Source organism: Lissotriton helveticus, chromosome 1_1 (genome assembly GCF_964261635.1).
Source record: "Lissotriton helveticus chromosome 1_1, aLisHel1.1, whole genome shotgun sequence".
Taxonomy (NCBI): Eukaryota; Metazoa; Chordata; class Amphibia; order Caudata; family Salamandridae; genus Lissotriton; species Lissotriton helveticus.
Genome location: NC_136057.1, coordinates 839,531,874 through 839,549,260, shown reverse-complemented (window position 1 = coordinate 839,549,260; position 17,387 = coordinate 839,531,874). Strand labels below are relative to the sequence as shown.

Here is a 17,387-nt window from a genome sequence, read left to right as displayed (position 1 = left end):
AAGTGCATTTTAACCTCGCGGTAAATGCTAACTTTAAAACGGCTGCTTAGAAACATGTCATGTTTGGTATCAACCACCTTGGAATCATACCTCCAGACCAGTAACGGGTGTGGGAGGTATGATCCTCCTTTGTAGATCCACTACTGTGGGTCACCGGGGTACCCGTACCAGCATTCTCGACCTGGGCATCACAAAATTGATTCTACCAGTCACAGACACGCACCTGCCCTCCAGCTGCTGACCTGAGCTCGAGCAGGGGAGGCTGGACAATAGGTTTCCTGTCACCGGAATGTGGGACCACCTCCTAGGCAGAATTTAGTGTATCGGGGCTGGTTGGGTGCACTCTGAGAGAGCCTGATAGTCTGCACTGGGGGCACATTTGGTGTCCCTGTGCATAGTCCATTTCAAACCAGTTGCAGGAGCCATTTAGTTCTGCTCTGGCACGAAACTGGAAAAGGAAATGGGTGTAGCCACCCCTCTGACCTGACCCTTCCATAGGTGGGTCCCCAGAGTTTGTCCCACGACTTCCTTGGGTATAAAGTAGGAACCCTGACTACAGGACTTTAGATTTTACCTGGACTAAACTCTTGAAGCTGAAATCAAGTACTTTGATGATCTACACTATGCTGGATGAATGAAGAATCTCCCTTGGAGTAAAGGAGTTACTCCCCTACGAAGCAGGTACCTTTAACGCATCTGACCGGTTTGCATCTTCCAAGCTCCTGAGTACTCTGAAGATTTTTGCAACACAAGAGGTGGGTTCCTGAGCGTCTTTGAGGTTGATCTGCCCTCTCAGCAATTCTGAGACCAGTACTTCGTGGGGACCATGCAACTTGAACTCCTGTGCACCCTGTACTTTTGCAGCAGCTTATCCTTTTTGGCAATCCCCCAGGCTGTACTTTGGGCTACATGTAGTTCTGATCTGGAGCAGTAATTGCACTGAAGATTTCCGGCCTACACTCCACAAGTGTTCCGTGGGCTGGTATTTTGTGATTCAGCATGAGGTCCCTTCGTGATCCCTGGTCCATTGGACTGTGGGTCCCTGTGCAGGTAACTTTGATTTATTTTGGGCTTTCCTGGTTGCTCCAGGTGTGCCCTGGGTCCCCATAGCTTGGAGAGTCACCAGATCCTTGCTGGTCCGCACCTGGTCTGCCCGTGTGGGTTGCATTTGCCAAGGATTGTTGGTGTTCAATCCGGACACTGACCCCTCAGCACTTGACATCCTTTGTTGGACAGCTCACCTCCAGACTTTGGTTGTTGTCGACATCTCCTGATCCCCGTGGCTGCAGAATCAAGCATCCCATTACCTCACCTGAAGCACCCGACATGGGTGGGCATTCGTCTACTAAGCTCCTGGTCACCCTGGAGTGACCCAGACTTTTTTCCCTCTGCCTTCAGGTTGTTCTCACCTTGGATCCAGGCTTGGATCCCACTGGACACTTTTCATCTTCCCGACAGCAGCACTTCTTTGAGTCACGCCATCGAAAACGTCGAAGATTTCTGACATCACTTGACACCTATGCACCCTGATACCCTGGGATAGGTAACACGGGTAATCCAGTACTCAGAAGGGTGCTGGTCTTATAACCTTCATTGTTCCAAAGTGTTTGCTTGAAGTCCTCTCCAAAGTGTCCTTAATCTTTCATATTCCAACCGGGACTTTCCCATAGAGTTGTGCGGAGCTGGTGACTGTGTTCTCACACTGCATCCGTCCTATGTGGGCCCCCTGTGTCACTACTATGGGTGGTTCCCTGGGGTCCCAGCGAATCTATGGGCTCTAGGCACTGCGTCTAGTTAAGTAGTGGTTGTTATACCACTTTCTTAGTATATGGTTTGGTCTCTCCCTAGAGCCCACTGTGTATTATGCTATTTATTGTTGTTCTAATGATTTAATATTGTGTGCTTTGTGCTCTAATCTCATAAAGAGGTTAGTAGAGAGTGTTTACTAATAAATACATATATTTTATATATCTCTTGTGTCGTTCTTTCATTTGGTTATGAGGGAGGTTCTAATATGGTAAAACAAGCTGCTTTACATTCCTTCAAGACTTACCCTGAAGGATGCTCTCCACAGCTACCACTAGGATAGCTTTCTTTAAAGGTTGTCTTTGACCTAATAATCAATAAGGGTCTGTTGGACTGGTGCAAGGTGCCCACTTTAATTAGTGGACAGCATATACCAGGCCAACTTCTCACATTGCTGTGCAGCGGTTGGGATTCAAGTTTTCTACTGTTTTACCAGATAATCTCATTGGATAATTAACTGAAAACCACTAAAGGTATATATAAATCGGGACTAGAATAAGTAAGTTCTACTAAACATGGAGTTGGGTAGTCAAGGGTTAAGCACACCCTTTCTCCATCTCAAGAGAGTTTAGTTCCCACAAGGTTAGGTAGGTGCCTACACCACATAACACTAGTATGTCCTCTAAAGGAGAAGCCAGTGGCTCTCTGCCTACTAGGTATGACCTGATCTCATTCCAAGAATTGAGAAACATGTGTGCATCCAGGTAGCTAAAGACAGGGAGAGGACCCAGCACTCAACGCCTAATAGAAATCTTAATGCTAGATGATCTCAGAAAAACTCAAGGGTTTGATGAATTAGGTAGAGGGGCACGGGGAATGGATGAGGACAGAGCAGGAAGTGAACACTTCTATGATCAAGACTCACCCACTGTCCAGGATGAACAGTTGATGATTCTATCCTGAAAAATCCAACTTTGCCCTTGGGTGGAGGAGAAGGTCTTGTGGGCCCTCTCTTAACTCCCTCAGGTAGGGTGCAAAGTTTACCTAAAAAATCTAGATCTCCCTCCAGGGAATCTACTCATTCAGTTACTTCTGTAGGGACCTCTGCTTCTCATAAAAGAGAATCCTCTTATGATAAGAAGTGCCAACTGCTTGAGTTTGAAAGAGCTAAGCTCAGAATCAGAGAGAGCAATTGTCCTTAGACAGGGAATCCCTAGAGCTCCAGAGAGCTTTCAGAAGGTTGGGGCTTGAGCCCCATGGTGGCAGCAACAGTGTCCCTAGACCTAGAGAGCATACTCATGATCATAGGAACCTGAGCAAGATAGTTCCTACCTATCAGAGTGGGGATGACATCCACAAATGGATAACTGCACTAGAGAGAGCCTGTAAAGTACAAAGTGTCCCGCAAGAGCAGTGGGCAGCTATCTTGTGGCTCTCCTTTGAAGACAAAGGTAGAGACAAGCACCTCACTGTAAGAGAAGAGGATGCTGATAATTACAAAGTCTTGAAAAGTGCCCTCATTGATGGATTTGGCTTAACCACTAAACAATACAGGATTAACCTCAAAAACACACAGAAGGCACAAACTCAGGACTGGGTTGACTTTGAAAATTGTGCTACTAAGGCTCTAGAAGGCTGGTTACTTGGCAGTAAAGTGTGTGATTTTGAAGGATTGTACAATTTAATTATGAGGGAGCAGATCGTTAATAACTGTCAAAACCAGTTGTTGCATCAGTACCTGGTGGACTCTGATCTGACCTCTCCCCAAGAATTGGGAACGAAGGCAGACAAATGGGTCAGAACCAGGGTGAAGCAAAAAGCTTTGAACCGAGGTGGTGACCCTAAGAAGCAGGATTCTAAAACAACAGATAATGGTGGGGAGAAAGGTAAAGAACAGAAGTCTTCACAAGGGTCCCAAAAGTCTTTATCTGGTAGGGAGTAACAATCTAACAAGAATAAAGGCAAATGAAACCTAAGTGTCACATCTGTAAACAGAAGACACATTGGACAAATGATTGTACCAATTCCAAGAATCTATTCCAGCCACCACTGCCCCTAAGGCAACTGTTCCCCTAGTTCTGTCCAAAGTGGTGGTACTCCGACTAAGGGTGTAGCAGGGTTAACCCTGGGATCTGAGATGGATCTGGCCTAGTCAGAATTCCAACTCAGGCTGTGTTAGTCTGTGGTGGGGGCATGGATATTGCCTCCTTATTTGTCAGTCCCAGTAATCTGGGCAAATACAGACAACAGCCTTTGAGTAATGACAAGGACACCTTGGCATTTAGGGACACAGGTGCAAGTGTCACCATGATGACAAAAGCTCATGTGACCCCTTAGCAAATCAAACTTGGTGAGATGTACCAGGTGACCAATGCAAGCAATGTCAGGACAGACCATTCATTGGCAGTTGTGAATTTCACCTGGGGAGGGGTAACTGGCCCTAAGAAGGTTGTGGTAAAGGCAGACCTCCCTGTTGAATGCTTGTTGGGCAATGATTTAGAAAATTCAGCTTGGGCTGAAGTTGAACTCAAGATTCATGCAGAAATATTGGACATCCCTTCAGATGTGTTTGCTATGACTAGGTCACAGGAAATCATGTCTTACACTGAACAGGCCCTGGATCCTGAAATTATGGACCAGGTGCCTTCCAAGAAAAGGAGCAGTAGGGGTAAGGCAGTGTTCCCTCCTCCCTGCCACAGAATAAAGATCAGTCTCTTGAGGGAGATGATCTTAGTTTTAAAGAAGGAACTGTCCCAGAGAAGCTTGAACCTGATCAGGTTGAGTTATTGGGGACAGGAGGGCAGATCTGAGCCAGGAGCAGCTGAGCTGCCCTTCTCTCGAACCCCTCAGACAGCAAGCCGCTGCTGAGGCTGCTGGGAGTGCCAATGGATCCCATAGGATCTATTGGGATGATGGACTCTTATATTCAGAGAGTAGAGACCCCAAGCCTGGTGCTACCAGGAGGTTGGTTATACCCCTGAAGTTTAGGGGCTTCCTATTGACACTGGCACATGATATTCCATTAGCAGGTCACAGGGGCCAAAACAAGACTTGGGACAGATTTGTTCCTCACTTTCAATGGCCACATATTTCAGAGGACACAAAGGAGTTTTGTCAGAGCTGTATCACCTGTCAAGCCAGTGGTAAGGCCGGTGGTACTACAAAGGCCCCCCTGATACCACTACCTGAGGTGGGGGTTCCCTTTGAGAGGGTTAAGATTGACATTGTTGGTCCCATGGATCCTCAAACTGCATTTGGGCACAGATTTATACCAGTAGTGGTGGACCTTGCCAATAGGTATCCAGAGGCAATCCCTCTTAGGACTACTAAGCTCCTACCACCGCTCCTGTTGTGGATAGAACCCTCTTAGGAATATTTTCCAGAGTGGGTTTTCCTAAAGAGGTGGTATCAGACAGAGATGCAAACTTTATGTCTGGTTACTTGACTGCTATGTGGAAGGAGTGTAGAGTAAATTACAAATTTAGCACCCCTTATCACCCACAATGCAATGGGTTAGTTGAGAGATTCAACAAAACCCCAAAGGGCATGATTAAAGGTCTCCCTGAAAAGTTCAGGCGTATATGGGACATACTTTTACCCTGCCTTGTCTTTGCCTACAGAGAGGTTCCACAGAAGGGGGTTGGTTACAGCCTTTTTGAACTTCTTTTTGGACATCCAGTTTAAGGGTCCTTTATGTCTAGTGAAGGAGGGATGGGAGTTACCTCTCAAGCACCCTAAACATGATATTGTGGACTATGTAGTTGGTCTCTGATCCAGGATGGCTGAGTACATGAAGAAGGCATCCAAAAACCTTGAGGCTAGCCAGGAATTGCAAACGGCCTGGCATGACCAAAAGGCAGTGTTGACTGTTTATCAGCCAGGACAGAAAGTATGGGTGTTGAAGCCTGTGGCCCCTGCAGCCCTCCAAGACAAGTGGAGTGCCCCCATGCCATCATTGAGCAGAAGGGAGAGGTTACCTACCTGGTGGACCTTGGAACTCCCAGCAGCCCCCATAGGGTGCTCCATGTGAAGAGGTTCAACCCATATGTTGACAGGGCATACATGGGCTTGCTCATGGCTACTGATGAGGGACAGGAGGAAGAGAGTGATCCATTCCGTGGCCTGCTCTCACAGAACCCTGATGATGGTTCAGTTGATGGTGTAGCCTTGGCAGCCAGCCTCACTAGCCAGCAGCAAAATGATTGTAGGAAAGTCCTGAATCAGTTCAGACATATGTTCTCACTGACTCCAAGTCCGACTACCTGGTGCACTCATGAAGTGGACACAGGTGACAGTCTGCCTGTTAAAAATAATATTTACAGGAAACCTGACCATGTCATGGACTGCATCAGGAGGTTTGTCAAAGGATATGGATCCATAGTGACCTCTTTGAATGATCTAACTTCCAAGAGAATGCCTAAGAAAGTTCAGTGGACAGTTAGCTGTTAAAAGGCATTGATGACCTGAAGTAGGCCATGTGCACTGCTCCCATTCTGCAAAGTCCTGACTATTCCAAACAATTCATTTTTCAAACTGGTGCATCTGAGTTGGGGGTAGGGGATGTGTTATCACAACTGAATGAAGAGGGTCAGGATCAACCAGTAGCTTTTATTAGCAGAAGGTTGAGCCCCAGAGAGAAACGCTGGGCAGCTATTGAGAGGGAAGCCTTTGCTGTGGTTGGGCTCTGAAGAAGCTGAGCCATACTTGTTTGGCACTCACTTCATTGTTCAGACAGACCATAAGCCCCTCTTATGGCTAAAATAGATGAAGGGGAAAACACCCAAACTTTTGAGGTGGTCCATTTCCCTAAAGGGGATGGACTATACAGTAGAACATAGACCTGGGCGTAACCATGCCAATGCAGATGGACTCTTCAGATATTTACACTTAGAAAATGAAGACTCAACTGGTCAATGTTAGTTTAATATCCTTACATTTGGGGGTTATGTAGGAGAATAGGGTCTGCTTCTTATAGTTACCCCCACTTTTTGCTGACGTTTCACTGTTTTTGACTTAGACTGACTGGGACCCTGCTATCCAGGACCCCAGTCAAGCTGCTTTCTCCTCTAAATTGATTGCATATGCTTTAGGTACACTCCAGATTGTTTACTGGGGTACCTTTATCAGTCCCTGGTGTATGGTATACTATATACCCAGGGCATTGGTGCCCAGAGGTCTCACAGGGGCTGCAGCATGTATTATGCCACCCCTGAGAGACCATTGAAACTGACACCACAGGTCTGCTACTGCAGCCTGTGTAAGGTGGTGCATGCACCCCTTACTTAGATATAGGTTTACTATATCTATTCTAAATCACTGCACATATAAACCTATCATTCACCCATATGGCAGGCCTCATCAATCCTGAAGGCAGGGTGCTGGGTTTTATGTGTGAGGGTGCTCCTGCATGAGCAGAGCCCCTCTGAAGCCTTCGTAACCTATTTTCTGGGGTTGTTTGTGATGCAGCCAACCAAATATATTTAAGTGCATTATAACCTCGCGGTAAATGCTAACTTTAAAACGGCTGCTTAGAAACATGGTGTGTTTGGTATCAAACACCTTGGAATCATACCTCCACACCAGTAACTCTTGTGGGAGCTATGATTCCTCCCTTGTAGATCTACTACTGAGGGTCACCAGGCTATCCCGGTACCTGCTTTCTCGACCTGGGCATCACAAAATAGATGTTACCAGCTATAGACACGCATCTGCCCTCCTGCTGCTGAGATGAGCTCGAGCAGGGAATGTTGGACAATAGGTTTCCTGTCACCGGGAGGTGTGACCACCTCCCACACAGGATTTAGTGTATTGGGGCTGGTTGGGTGCACTCTGATAGTGCCTGACAGTCTGCACTGGGGGCACATTTGGTGTCCCTGCGCATAGTCCAGTTCAAACCGGTTGCAGGAGCCATTTGCTCCTGTTCTGACACGAAACTGGAAAAAGGACATGGGTGTAGCCACCCCTGTGTCCTGACCCTCCCATAGGTGGGTCCCCAGAGTTTGTCCCACCCCCTCCTTGGGTATAAAGTAGGAGCCCTGACTACAGGACTTTAGATTTTAGATGGACTAAAGTCTGCAAGCAGAAACCAAGTAATTTGACGATCTACACTACGCTGGATGACTGAAGAATCTCCCTTGGAGTAAAGGAGTTACTCTCCTGCAAATCAGGCACCTTTAACGCATCTGACTGGTGAGCATATACCAGGTCAACTTCTCACACCTGCATCCAAACTGTAAGCGATGATGTAGTTCATCCGAAAATATAGCGTTAATGCTGATTTTGCATTTCATGTAATTACTTGTATATTTGCATAATTTTTCTGAAATCTGATGAACGTATGCAAAAGCATTTTACTTGAATTGTGCACACCCCTATTTCAAAAAGAGCTTCAGGAAAGAAATTGTCCCACCTCGTGTAACTTTATTTATGTCGCTTCAGCCCGAGAGCTCTGCCACCACATAGTCTGACTTAGGTGATCGGCTCCCTAGTTTGGCCCTCATTATGAGTTGGTAAAAATTGTATCTCTCCCTGGGCGCAAGGATACTGGACCTAAATGCAGAAAGGCACGTGTTAAAAAAATTGGGCACACAGGGAAAAGCAGAGGCCTGGGGCACAGAGAGCACCGCCCTCAGACTTCATCCCACAGCACCAAGGGAACATGGACGGTCCCTGCTGGAGCCCTGGAGTCAGCCCTGACTACCAACACCCTCTTCACCCCTCAGCCCCCACCAGTGAACTGATGCCCCCCCCCTGCTGACATTTATGAACTGTTCAGAGTAGGCAGTTAATAGAAGTAGAAAAATCTGTAATCCGGGAAAATATGCAGAAAAGGATCCAGTAACTACAGGTCTGGCGTGTTATTCCCCATTCCAGACACTTATGTGTGATACCTAGAATAATTTGTAGAGATACCAGACGGAGTCAGTACTTAGGGTCCCAGAATCTCCAACCCTTATTCCCGTGCAAATCACTAACACCTTCACTAATTGTTTTTTTATGCCCCACCCCACTCGAGCAGGGCAAAGTAATATTTCCTAAAACAATTTCTATTTCGAAAACAGCCTCAACTTTAAACAAGATACCTGTAAAACTATCTAAATTTTAGGGGCACAATCACTACATTTAAATTAATATTAACTTGTGTTTTTTTTTTTTTACATGCCGTGCCATACTGCTTGTGAGTCGTTTCTAGGCTTTGTAAATTACAGCTCTGATTTACCGACCTGGGGGGATAGAAGGCTAAATTGGCTTTAAAAAAACATGTGAACTGAAGTTCACAGCATAGCACCCAAAAACTATGCTAGCATGAAAAAACAGTTAATGGAAACAGCATGGAAAAACACTAAATTTGGTGCCCACGATGTTCGATTATGAGCTCATTGCAGACGTCCATAGACGCTAACCCTCCTGCATTAAAAAGAGATTCGACCTTCACTTCTGTTCTTCAGTACTTTTGATTCCATTGCTAGCAACCGACTGGCCCTTTTCCTTGGGGTCGGAGCACATAAATGTATATGCCATTGCAGACGACGCCTATTATTGCACAGGACCGACGCATGCTGGGAGGCCACATCTCCTGCAGGACAAGATTTCAACAAGCTCGAGAGGATTGTGTTATCCCTCGAAAGTATTTTGCTGAATCTTCTGATATTTGCTTATGTTTCCTTGAAGTTATTAACTTGGAAATGGGATAGGGCGATATGTTTAGGTCTATCAGAACAGCTGGCAGCAGCAAATTGTTTATAAACACCCTCTGACTGTTGTTTGATTAGGCCTCAGTAAGTCATGATATAACTTGTTTATTGTCTGCTCTTTTCATATGAGCGATAGTCCGCTGCATCTCCCTGTAATTTATCATTTATTTTGGCAGACGCCCGGCTTCCCCCAGCACCTGCCTCCCTGAAAGAGAACGTGACATCGGATACTTATTCACACAGAGGGACGGATGACCTGCCGAATATTTACACAATGGTGAGTTGTCCCCTACAGAAGGCCAAAATGTATGTAGATTTTATGACATGTCCTCCTCAGCCTAAGATTAATGGCCTCCTGGTGGCTCACACTGTTCCCAGAATGAAAGGTCCTTAGTGGGCAGGCTGCAGTGGACGCTGCAAGCTCCCAGGCGGAAGGCGGAGTGGATGCTATCAAAGTACATTCAGATGCTGTCTCTACAGACATCAGGCCTGTCACCCAGAGCTGCTCTCGTCTGCTGTAGGTGGACCCAGGAGGTGTTGATGGAACATGGATCCTACTATATTCCACTCTGTGGGATTGGTACAAAGAACTGGTCCTCTAAACTGTAGCTTCAGTGGTTTAACAATGGTGCTTGTTCGATGAATGCCTCCCCTCTTGAAGCAGATTTGAGCACCTTCAGTTGCTAAAGATCCTTAAACATCACAGTAAGACGAGGGCATTGGTGCAGTATAAAATGATCATTGATGCCAACTCTGGCGTTGGCATGAAGTGGTTGCCATAGTGCTGAGCCTCCAAACTCCATATTATCCCTGCTCTGTTGTTAGTGCCTCATACACCCTTTCAATGGTAACCACTGTGTCAGCGATAGGTGAAAGTGCAAGGACTCAAAAATATGTTGCAAAGCTATAATACGAGAAACGTAGGGAGCCACAGCGGGTTTCTCATTCACTTGCATGACTCGCCCTACCGCTTTATCAAGGTAACCAGAGGTCCCCGGACCTTTGAGACTAGGCATGTAGGTACCTACAGGGGTGGGTGCAGCATCCAGCTGCACGGCCCTTGTTTGAGTCACTCAGGCCACCTTTTTAGCGAGCACACAAAAATGATGTTTGGTTACCTAACCAAGATTGCTGCCTAGGGCCCTCCTGCCTAGCTGTCAGCTGCGGCTCCCCTCCTGGGTTTTGAAATTGCATGGAGGGCACCTCATGGCTGTACGCCTCAATAGGGGGCGCAAAAAGATGGATATAAACCAGGCTGATAAATACTCCATGACATGGACAGTGTATGCTGTCAAGAAAGTCATGAAAGGTCCAGTTTTGATTGTGAGAGCCCTTGAACAGGTCCCAAATGTTTCTTATTTCCGAACAGCCTTCTGATGTCCTCTTGTAATACAACAGTGCAAGACTCACCACAGGGCCACATTGAAGTCCCTCATGCTCGAGTCTAGTATTCTCCCAATATTTAGAGGCAGATTTACGTTGCCTGACGCATCTCTGCAAATCGGCAGAGATGCGCCAGGAAAGATACGGCACGCAAGTTCATCCTTGCGCCACCCATGATGCGCCGCATTTACAATGCGGCGCACCATGGCGCAGGAATGAACAGATGCATGTCGCATCTTGGGCGTAAAGTTGGCGCAGTGCTGAAGTTGTGTTGCGTGCGGCTCGCAACTCCAGCACTTTTCCAACTTGCCCTATCTTTAACGTGGTGCGTCAAGCCTTACGCCTGCTTCAAGCAGGCGCAGGGTTTTGACGCATCAGCGTTGGGAAAGTGACTTAGTGAAATCTTGTAGATTTCACTGAGTCACTATTCAGGGGCGTTCCTGCGACGGAACGCCCCCCCCCCTGCCGGAACGCCTACATGAAACCTGACGCAGGTTTCATATGGGGCAGGGCCTTACACCGTGACGCATCTCCATAGATGCATCACGTTGTAAATGTCTCGTAGGGATGCACCACGTTTACGCCGCCTTGCGTGACGCAACAGCGGCTTAAACGGGGCGCAAGGGGCTTGTAAATCTGCCCCTTAGTTTCAGAATCAGATTATGAAACCTTTAACTAACTGAGGTTAACTTCTTACACCTCTTTCACTTCATGTACAAAACATTTGAACGAAATGAGGTTGATTCCTTTCACTACATGTTTGCATCACTTTATCTAAATTAATTTGATTCTTTCCCTACATTTGTGCAACATTGTAACTGGCTGAGTTTGAATCTTCTAGCTTCATGTATGCAATATTTTAACTAATCAGTAAGCGACAGTGCAATCATCCAAAGAGAACTGAAGCAAAAATGCATTCTGTTTACATTTTTGAGCCTCAGTTGTATGTTGTTTGATACGAAATTAGATTTGGCAAACTTAAAATGCTCAGTCAGTCTACACCCTTTAATTAGGAGGGATAATCTATGCTAAAAGGTGTGATCTACCATAAAAATACACTCTTAAACGTGAAGATGGACTGCGCACACTCCGTTGCTTTTCAGCAAATGTGTTTTATACAAATGCCACTACATACATGCATACCTGTTACATGCAAATAGAAGCAGAGGGCTCGATTCACAAAGGTAAACTGAGACAAAAGTCTTACTTTGCGACTTTAGGTATTCACAAAGGGCATTTACAACTAGTAAAATTAGACTTTTGTCTCAGATAAGCTTAAGTTTTGGTCTCAAGTTTAACTTTTAGTCTCAGTTAAACTTAAGACCAAAACTTAAGTTTAACTGAGACAAAAGTCTAACGTTACTACTCGTGAATGCCCTTTGTGAATACCGAAATTCATAAAGTTAAACTTTCGTCTCAGTTCACCTTTGTGAATCGGGTCCAGAATCATTACAGGTGATAACAATATTTTTGCCTCTGCACACTTCCTTCTCGGAACCCTTCCCTCGATGTATGTTCCAGTACTCCTATAGGGTCACTGCTAATTACTCTCAGCCTCTTCCTTGCTTGCCTGATTTCTGGGGTGAGAAGTAGGGGTGGGCGTAACTTGCATAATTCCGTGTATAGTAATCATGCAGAATTACCTAAGAATTTAGAGAGATTGCACTTGAATTACACAAGAAGAGTAATTCTGCATTTAGCGTGATTTCTTAGCACCAAAATGCCCCACGCTAGGATTCATTTTGTGCTACGAAATAGTACTAACAGCAACAGAACACAAATAGCAAGCGTGAGTGTGCTCGTGAGGTAGCACGTTTCCTACAATTTACTCATAATTACATGATCAGGAGTAATCACATAATTATCAGTAATTCTACATCAAAGAGAAATGCAGAATTATCAAATTTACTCCAATTAATTCCACGGAATCAAAATTCTGCCCAGGCCTACTGAGAAGCTGGACATGTCCTTTGCTGTATATTTCTCAATGATGGTGGCTGAATGGAGTGAGATTATCCCCCAGCAGGATTTCATTCTGAAATTTCAGCATTTTACCTAACGGAATTTGACATGGATCCCTCTGACTGAAGTCCATGCAACAATTTAACGTGATGAGACCATAACCCCTGTGGCATAAGTCACTTTTGGACGAGAGTGCTCTCTGTTATCAGTTGGAGGTGGAGATAAATGGAAAGGCTTAGTGCCCATATGTGTGAAATTATTGCCGAATAATGGGGCATATTAGCAAGAACCTTGCTAAAATTATCGCAGTTTTAGCGGCAGGAAAATGCCGCTAAAACGGCGATAATAGGCTTGCTAATATGCGTTATAGAATTCCAATAGAAGCCCAGGTTAGATGTCCTGTAGCTAAAACGGTTATCATTTTAATGAGGTTCTTGCTACTATGCCCCAATGTGTTCAAACACCTTTCAGTCTTCACATATCAAAGCTAGACTTAACATATTACTCATGATGTCTAGCAACACATCTTCAAGCACAATGAGTTATCCATTTTGATGACAAGTTATGATTTATATAGCAGTGGGCCAAGTTATGGTTTGTGAACTGAATAGGTGACTTTAAGTGTTTGTTTTTTATTTTCTTATCCATACCTTAAATTCAACTGTGAGGTGTTTTTTTGTTTAGGAAATTTGTGTTTTTTGTATAATGCAATGTATTCACCTGCCACGCACCCAACTAGCCTGTGGTCACGTATTTCACAACAAAATATAGTACGAAATAATGGATTTGTATTGTGGATTATTACACACAATTTCACATAATTTTCTCAAATTTCGCATAATTATGTAGAAGCAAATTAAGTTAATTTTGCACACCCCTACATTATAGCCAGTCCTTCACTACTGAGTGAACAACCATAACAATGGAGGAACGTGTGCGGCTACGCTTATGAAGAGTTGCTTATTCCCTCCAGGCACATGAAACTTATACAGCCCAAATCAGAGGCTACAAAGCAGCGATTCAGTCAGTGAAATTATTCTAGATCTCAGAATATATGACTTAACTTCTACTTGGTATAAAATTCCAGATATCTTGCATATAGAGTAGGAAGGTGGTAGCATCGTTGTGCTGATGCTGTTGCATTTATCGGGCTATTTAACCCCTTAAGTGCTGCCGTCGGCCAACGGTCGTCACGGGCACTACCTCCCCAGTGCTGCGTGCGACCGCTGGACGTCCAGTTCAGCACCGGATAATGGACAGCGCAGCACTGGGGAGGTTTGTTTACTAGCTCCCAAGTGGTTAACACTGTGGTCAACGCACCCTTCTGCAATATTTATTTTATTTGGGTGTTCAAGGTTTGGCAATTAATTTGACCTGAATCCTGTAAATCTGTACTAACTTGGTTAAACTCCCACCTTATACATTTAATAGTCTATCCTTAGCTTGTGGATTTCCTCATGAACCTTTCCCATGACATGCAATATTCAAAATATACATCAGCAATCTAATTGACCAAATTGCATCCTTAATCTTTATGTATTACCACTAAGCTGATACATTGGGAGCTTATTGCGACATGTGAGATGGTATGGCCGGATGTATGACATTACAACGCATGCTTTTACCACGCATGCCTTTACAACGCAGTTTTTACAACGCATGCCTTTACAACGCATAGTGCTTAGGGGTGCTGGATAGTGTATAGTTTAATTTACTATTCCAACTCCAGTCCCCGTGGATAGTAGGGAAGGTGTTGGATAGTAAATTAAATCTATTCCCTATCCTAGAGCGCCCCCCAGCGCTATGCGTTGTAATGACATGCGTTGTAATAGTTGCGTCGTAAAGGCACTGCGTGGTAAAAGTTGCGTTGTAAAGGATGTTTCCCGGTGTGGCCTTGTAAACCCCCGACTTATGTTCACTGTATGATGGTCATCTGCCACTATCAAGTTGCCAAGGTAAAATATCTTGGGTTTGTTCTGAATTCCGATTTATCAATAGTGTAAGGGATCAACACTACAACCTAAGCCAGTTTTTTTCTTCCTAAACGTCTGTAAAGGGTATTACAGTTCCGACCACTTTCTTACCAAATAATGATTATTTAGGCTTTTTTTAATTCCACACTCGATTATTACAATTGTCTGTACTTTAGTCACTGAAGTAGCTTTCTACGGCCTTTATTGGGTCTAAATGTGTTTGTTCTCGTACAATCAAAAGGTCACAAAACGTTACTGTCTTGAAACAACTGAAAAGAACCTGTAAGATGTACAGCTTCTCTGCATGTACCCAGGTGTAGAATGGAGCTGTGCACCGGGGGCCTCATTTATGAGGCTATGCGTCACTTTTACGCCGCTGGTACGTCACTTTTTGTGACGCACCAGTGGCGTAAAAAATGCACCTTGTTCCGCCATATTTACAAAGTGACGCATCTAGGTGGATGCGTCACTTTGTAAACCCCTGCGCACATTATACCTGCTCCAGGTATAATGTATGCAAGGGGGCGTATTGACGCAAGAAAGGGTCGTAGAAGTGACGCAGTGAATTCTATGTGATTTCACTGCGCCACTTCTAGGACACAAATGCATCCATTTCTTACGCCTGCCTCACAGCAGGTGTAAGACTGACGCAGGCCCTTTCACATGGGGCTTGCCCCATGTGAAAGGATACATTGCTGGAGTTGCGTCACTTTTGTGACACACTCCAGCAATGCGCCACCTTTGCGCCATACAGATACGTCAGAAATTCTGACGCATCTGTAACTCCCTGAGCAATGATGCGTCATACTGTAAATATGACGCATCATTGGTGGTGCAAGGAGGGCGCAGTGAAAAGTGACGCATCGCTGTTTTCACGCAGCGTGCGTCACTTTTCATAAATGAGGCCCCTGGTGTTTAAACAATTGCGCTATTCACAATGGAGGTACTGTACAGAGAGCTGTGGTTGCCGCACCATTTTTATGACCTTTGTTGTATGCAGCTCATGTCCTAATAGGATTGTGTGAAATTAGCGTAACTTTCTTTCACATAATTCTCTGAAATTACAGCAAAATGATGTGTAATACGTGAAACACAAATCTGTCATTTCGCCGCACATTTAAGCATGAAATGCGTCCTTGTGTCAATTTTGGGCATGAGGATGCATTTAACCATGCACCATAAACAAGAGTTGCTCATGGTCTGTTTTTCACAGGCATTTGCGATATATATTTTTGGCACTAATGGTGCATATTTATGTGAATAGGCGTCATAACATATTTTTGGGAATTTTGCATTACAATTGTAAAGTGAAAGATCTTAAAATCATGCCAGTTTAATTTACATTTTGCCCACGCCTAGTTCTAACCCGCAGTGCTACCAAATCAGTGCATGTATTCATTCTGTGCATCTACGCCTTCAGAGAACATGTTCATGATATGTCCCCCCAGTGCAATAACGAATAGTTTTTTTTATTTATGTTGTCATTATATAGAGCTGGCTAGATTCACAAAGGGTGACAAAGCAAGACCTTTACATGAGGAGACAAGTCACATTGATGTGAGCATAACAACAACTAGGTGCCCCTATCAAGCGTGCATCAATTGCCCTGCAAGTGTCTGAGCATAAGAAGCTGTTAGAACAGAGTTGAGAGCATTACTCTAGGTCATGAACACTAGAGCAAGCGTGCATCAGGAGGCAAAAAAGGGGAGAATTAATTTTCACTCAATGTATATGCATAAGAAAGAGGCAGGTAACTCTAGGTCACTTAGCATTTATCCAATTTTAGTTCAAAGCATTTATCCAGTTCACTTCAAGGCATTATGCATCATACAAAAATCCCCCCTTAATAGGTCAGCAGTCATAATTTCTAAATTAAAGCTCCACATCCCTTCTCTCAACTTGTCTTCTTTGTACTCACAAATCCGAATTGTTAACATGGTTTGAAGCAGTTGACAAATCTTTTTGATATCCGCTCCTACACTGTGAAACTTCTTGTCCAAGGTCTTCAGGTCCCTTTGGGGATGAATGTTTGCACTTTGTAAATACTGTTAAATAAAATAAATAAGGCCTTGTGCTAACTACTGATTACATTATGCTCCACAGAAAACTCAAGATCTTCCTGTTCCCTTAATGTGTACTTCACAATATACCTGCATTCTTGCTCACAATGTGAAGAGGCTTCTTCGTGCTGAAGTGCTTTACAAACATTGTAAAATAAACTGAAATGAAGACCATTTCTAGCCCCCACCCTATCTTATTATAAAAAGAATAACCTAGGATATGAATATGGTGCAACTGAGGTCTTCTTCTCTCTGTTAAAATAAAACCCAACAGTCAAGAAAGCAACAGAGCAACATGATCAATGCGAAAATAGTGAGCCACTCAGAAAACATTTGAGAGACAATAGCCGTTTCAAATGAGTAGATTTCTCGCTCAAAACGGGCAGTTTGAGGACATATGATGACATACATCCACATTTGAATCGTTTTTATGCATTTTCCCTCAACACACGTTCATGGAGCATACACGTGACAATGTGATAGAAATGTGTTACTTGTAGTGAAACGTATCTAACGAGCTGGTGGTAGTATCTACTCAAGAAGGAAATGAGAGGTACAATACGTGAACA

General features: G+C 44.5%; 1 protein-coding gene across 1 annotated transcript in view; it reads left to right on the top strand.

Annotated features, from left to right (window-relative positions):
* LOC144762961 (uncharacterized) overlaps positions 1 to 17,387 on the top strand; it is a 486,222-nt gene that overhangs the window by 79,182 nt on the left and 389,653 nt on the right. Inside the window, exon 4 of the mRNA XM_078648272.1 lies at positions 9,617 to 9,717. Coding sequence (XP_078504398.1) covers positions 9,617 to 9,717 — 101 coding nt within the window. The remainder of the gene's footprint in view (positions 1 to 9,616; positions 9,718 to 17,387) is intronic.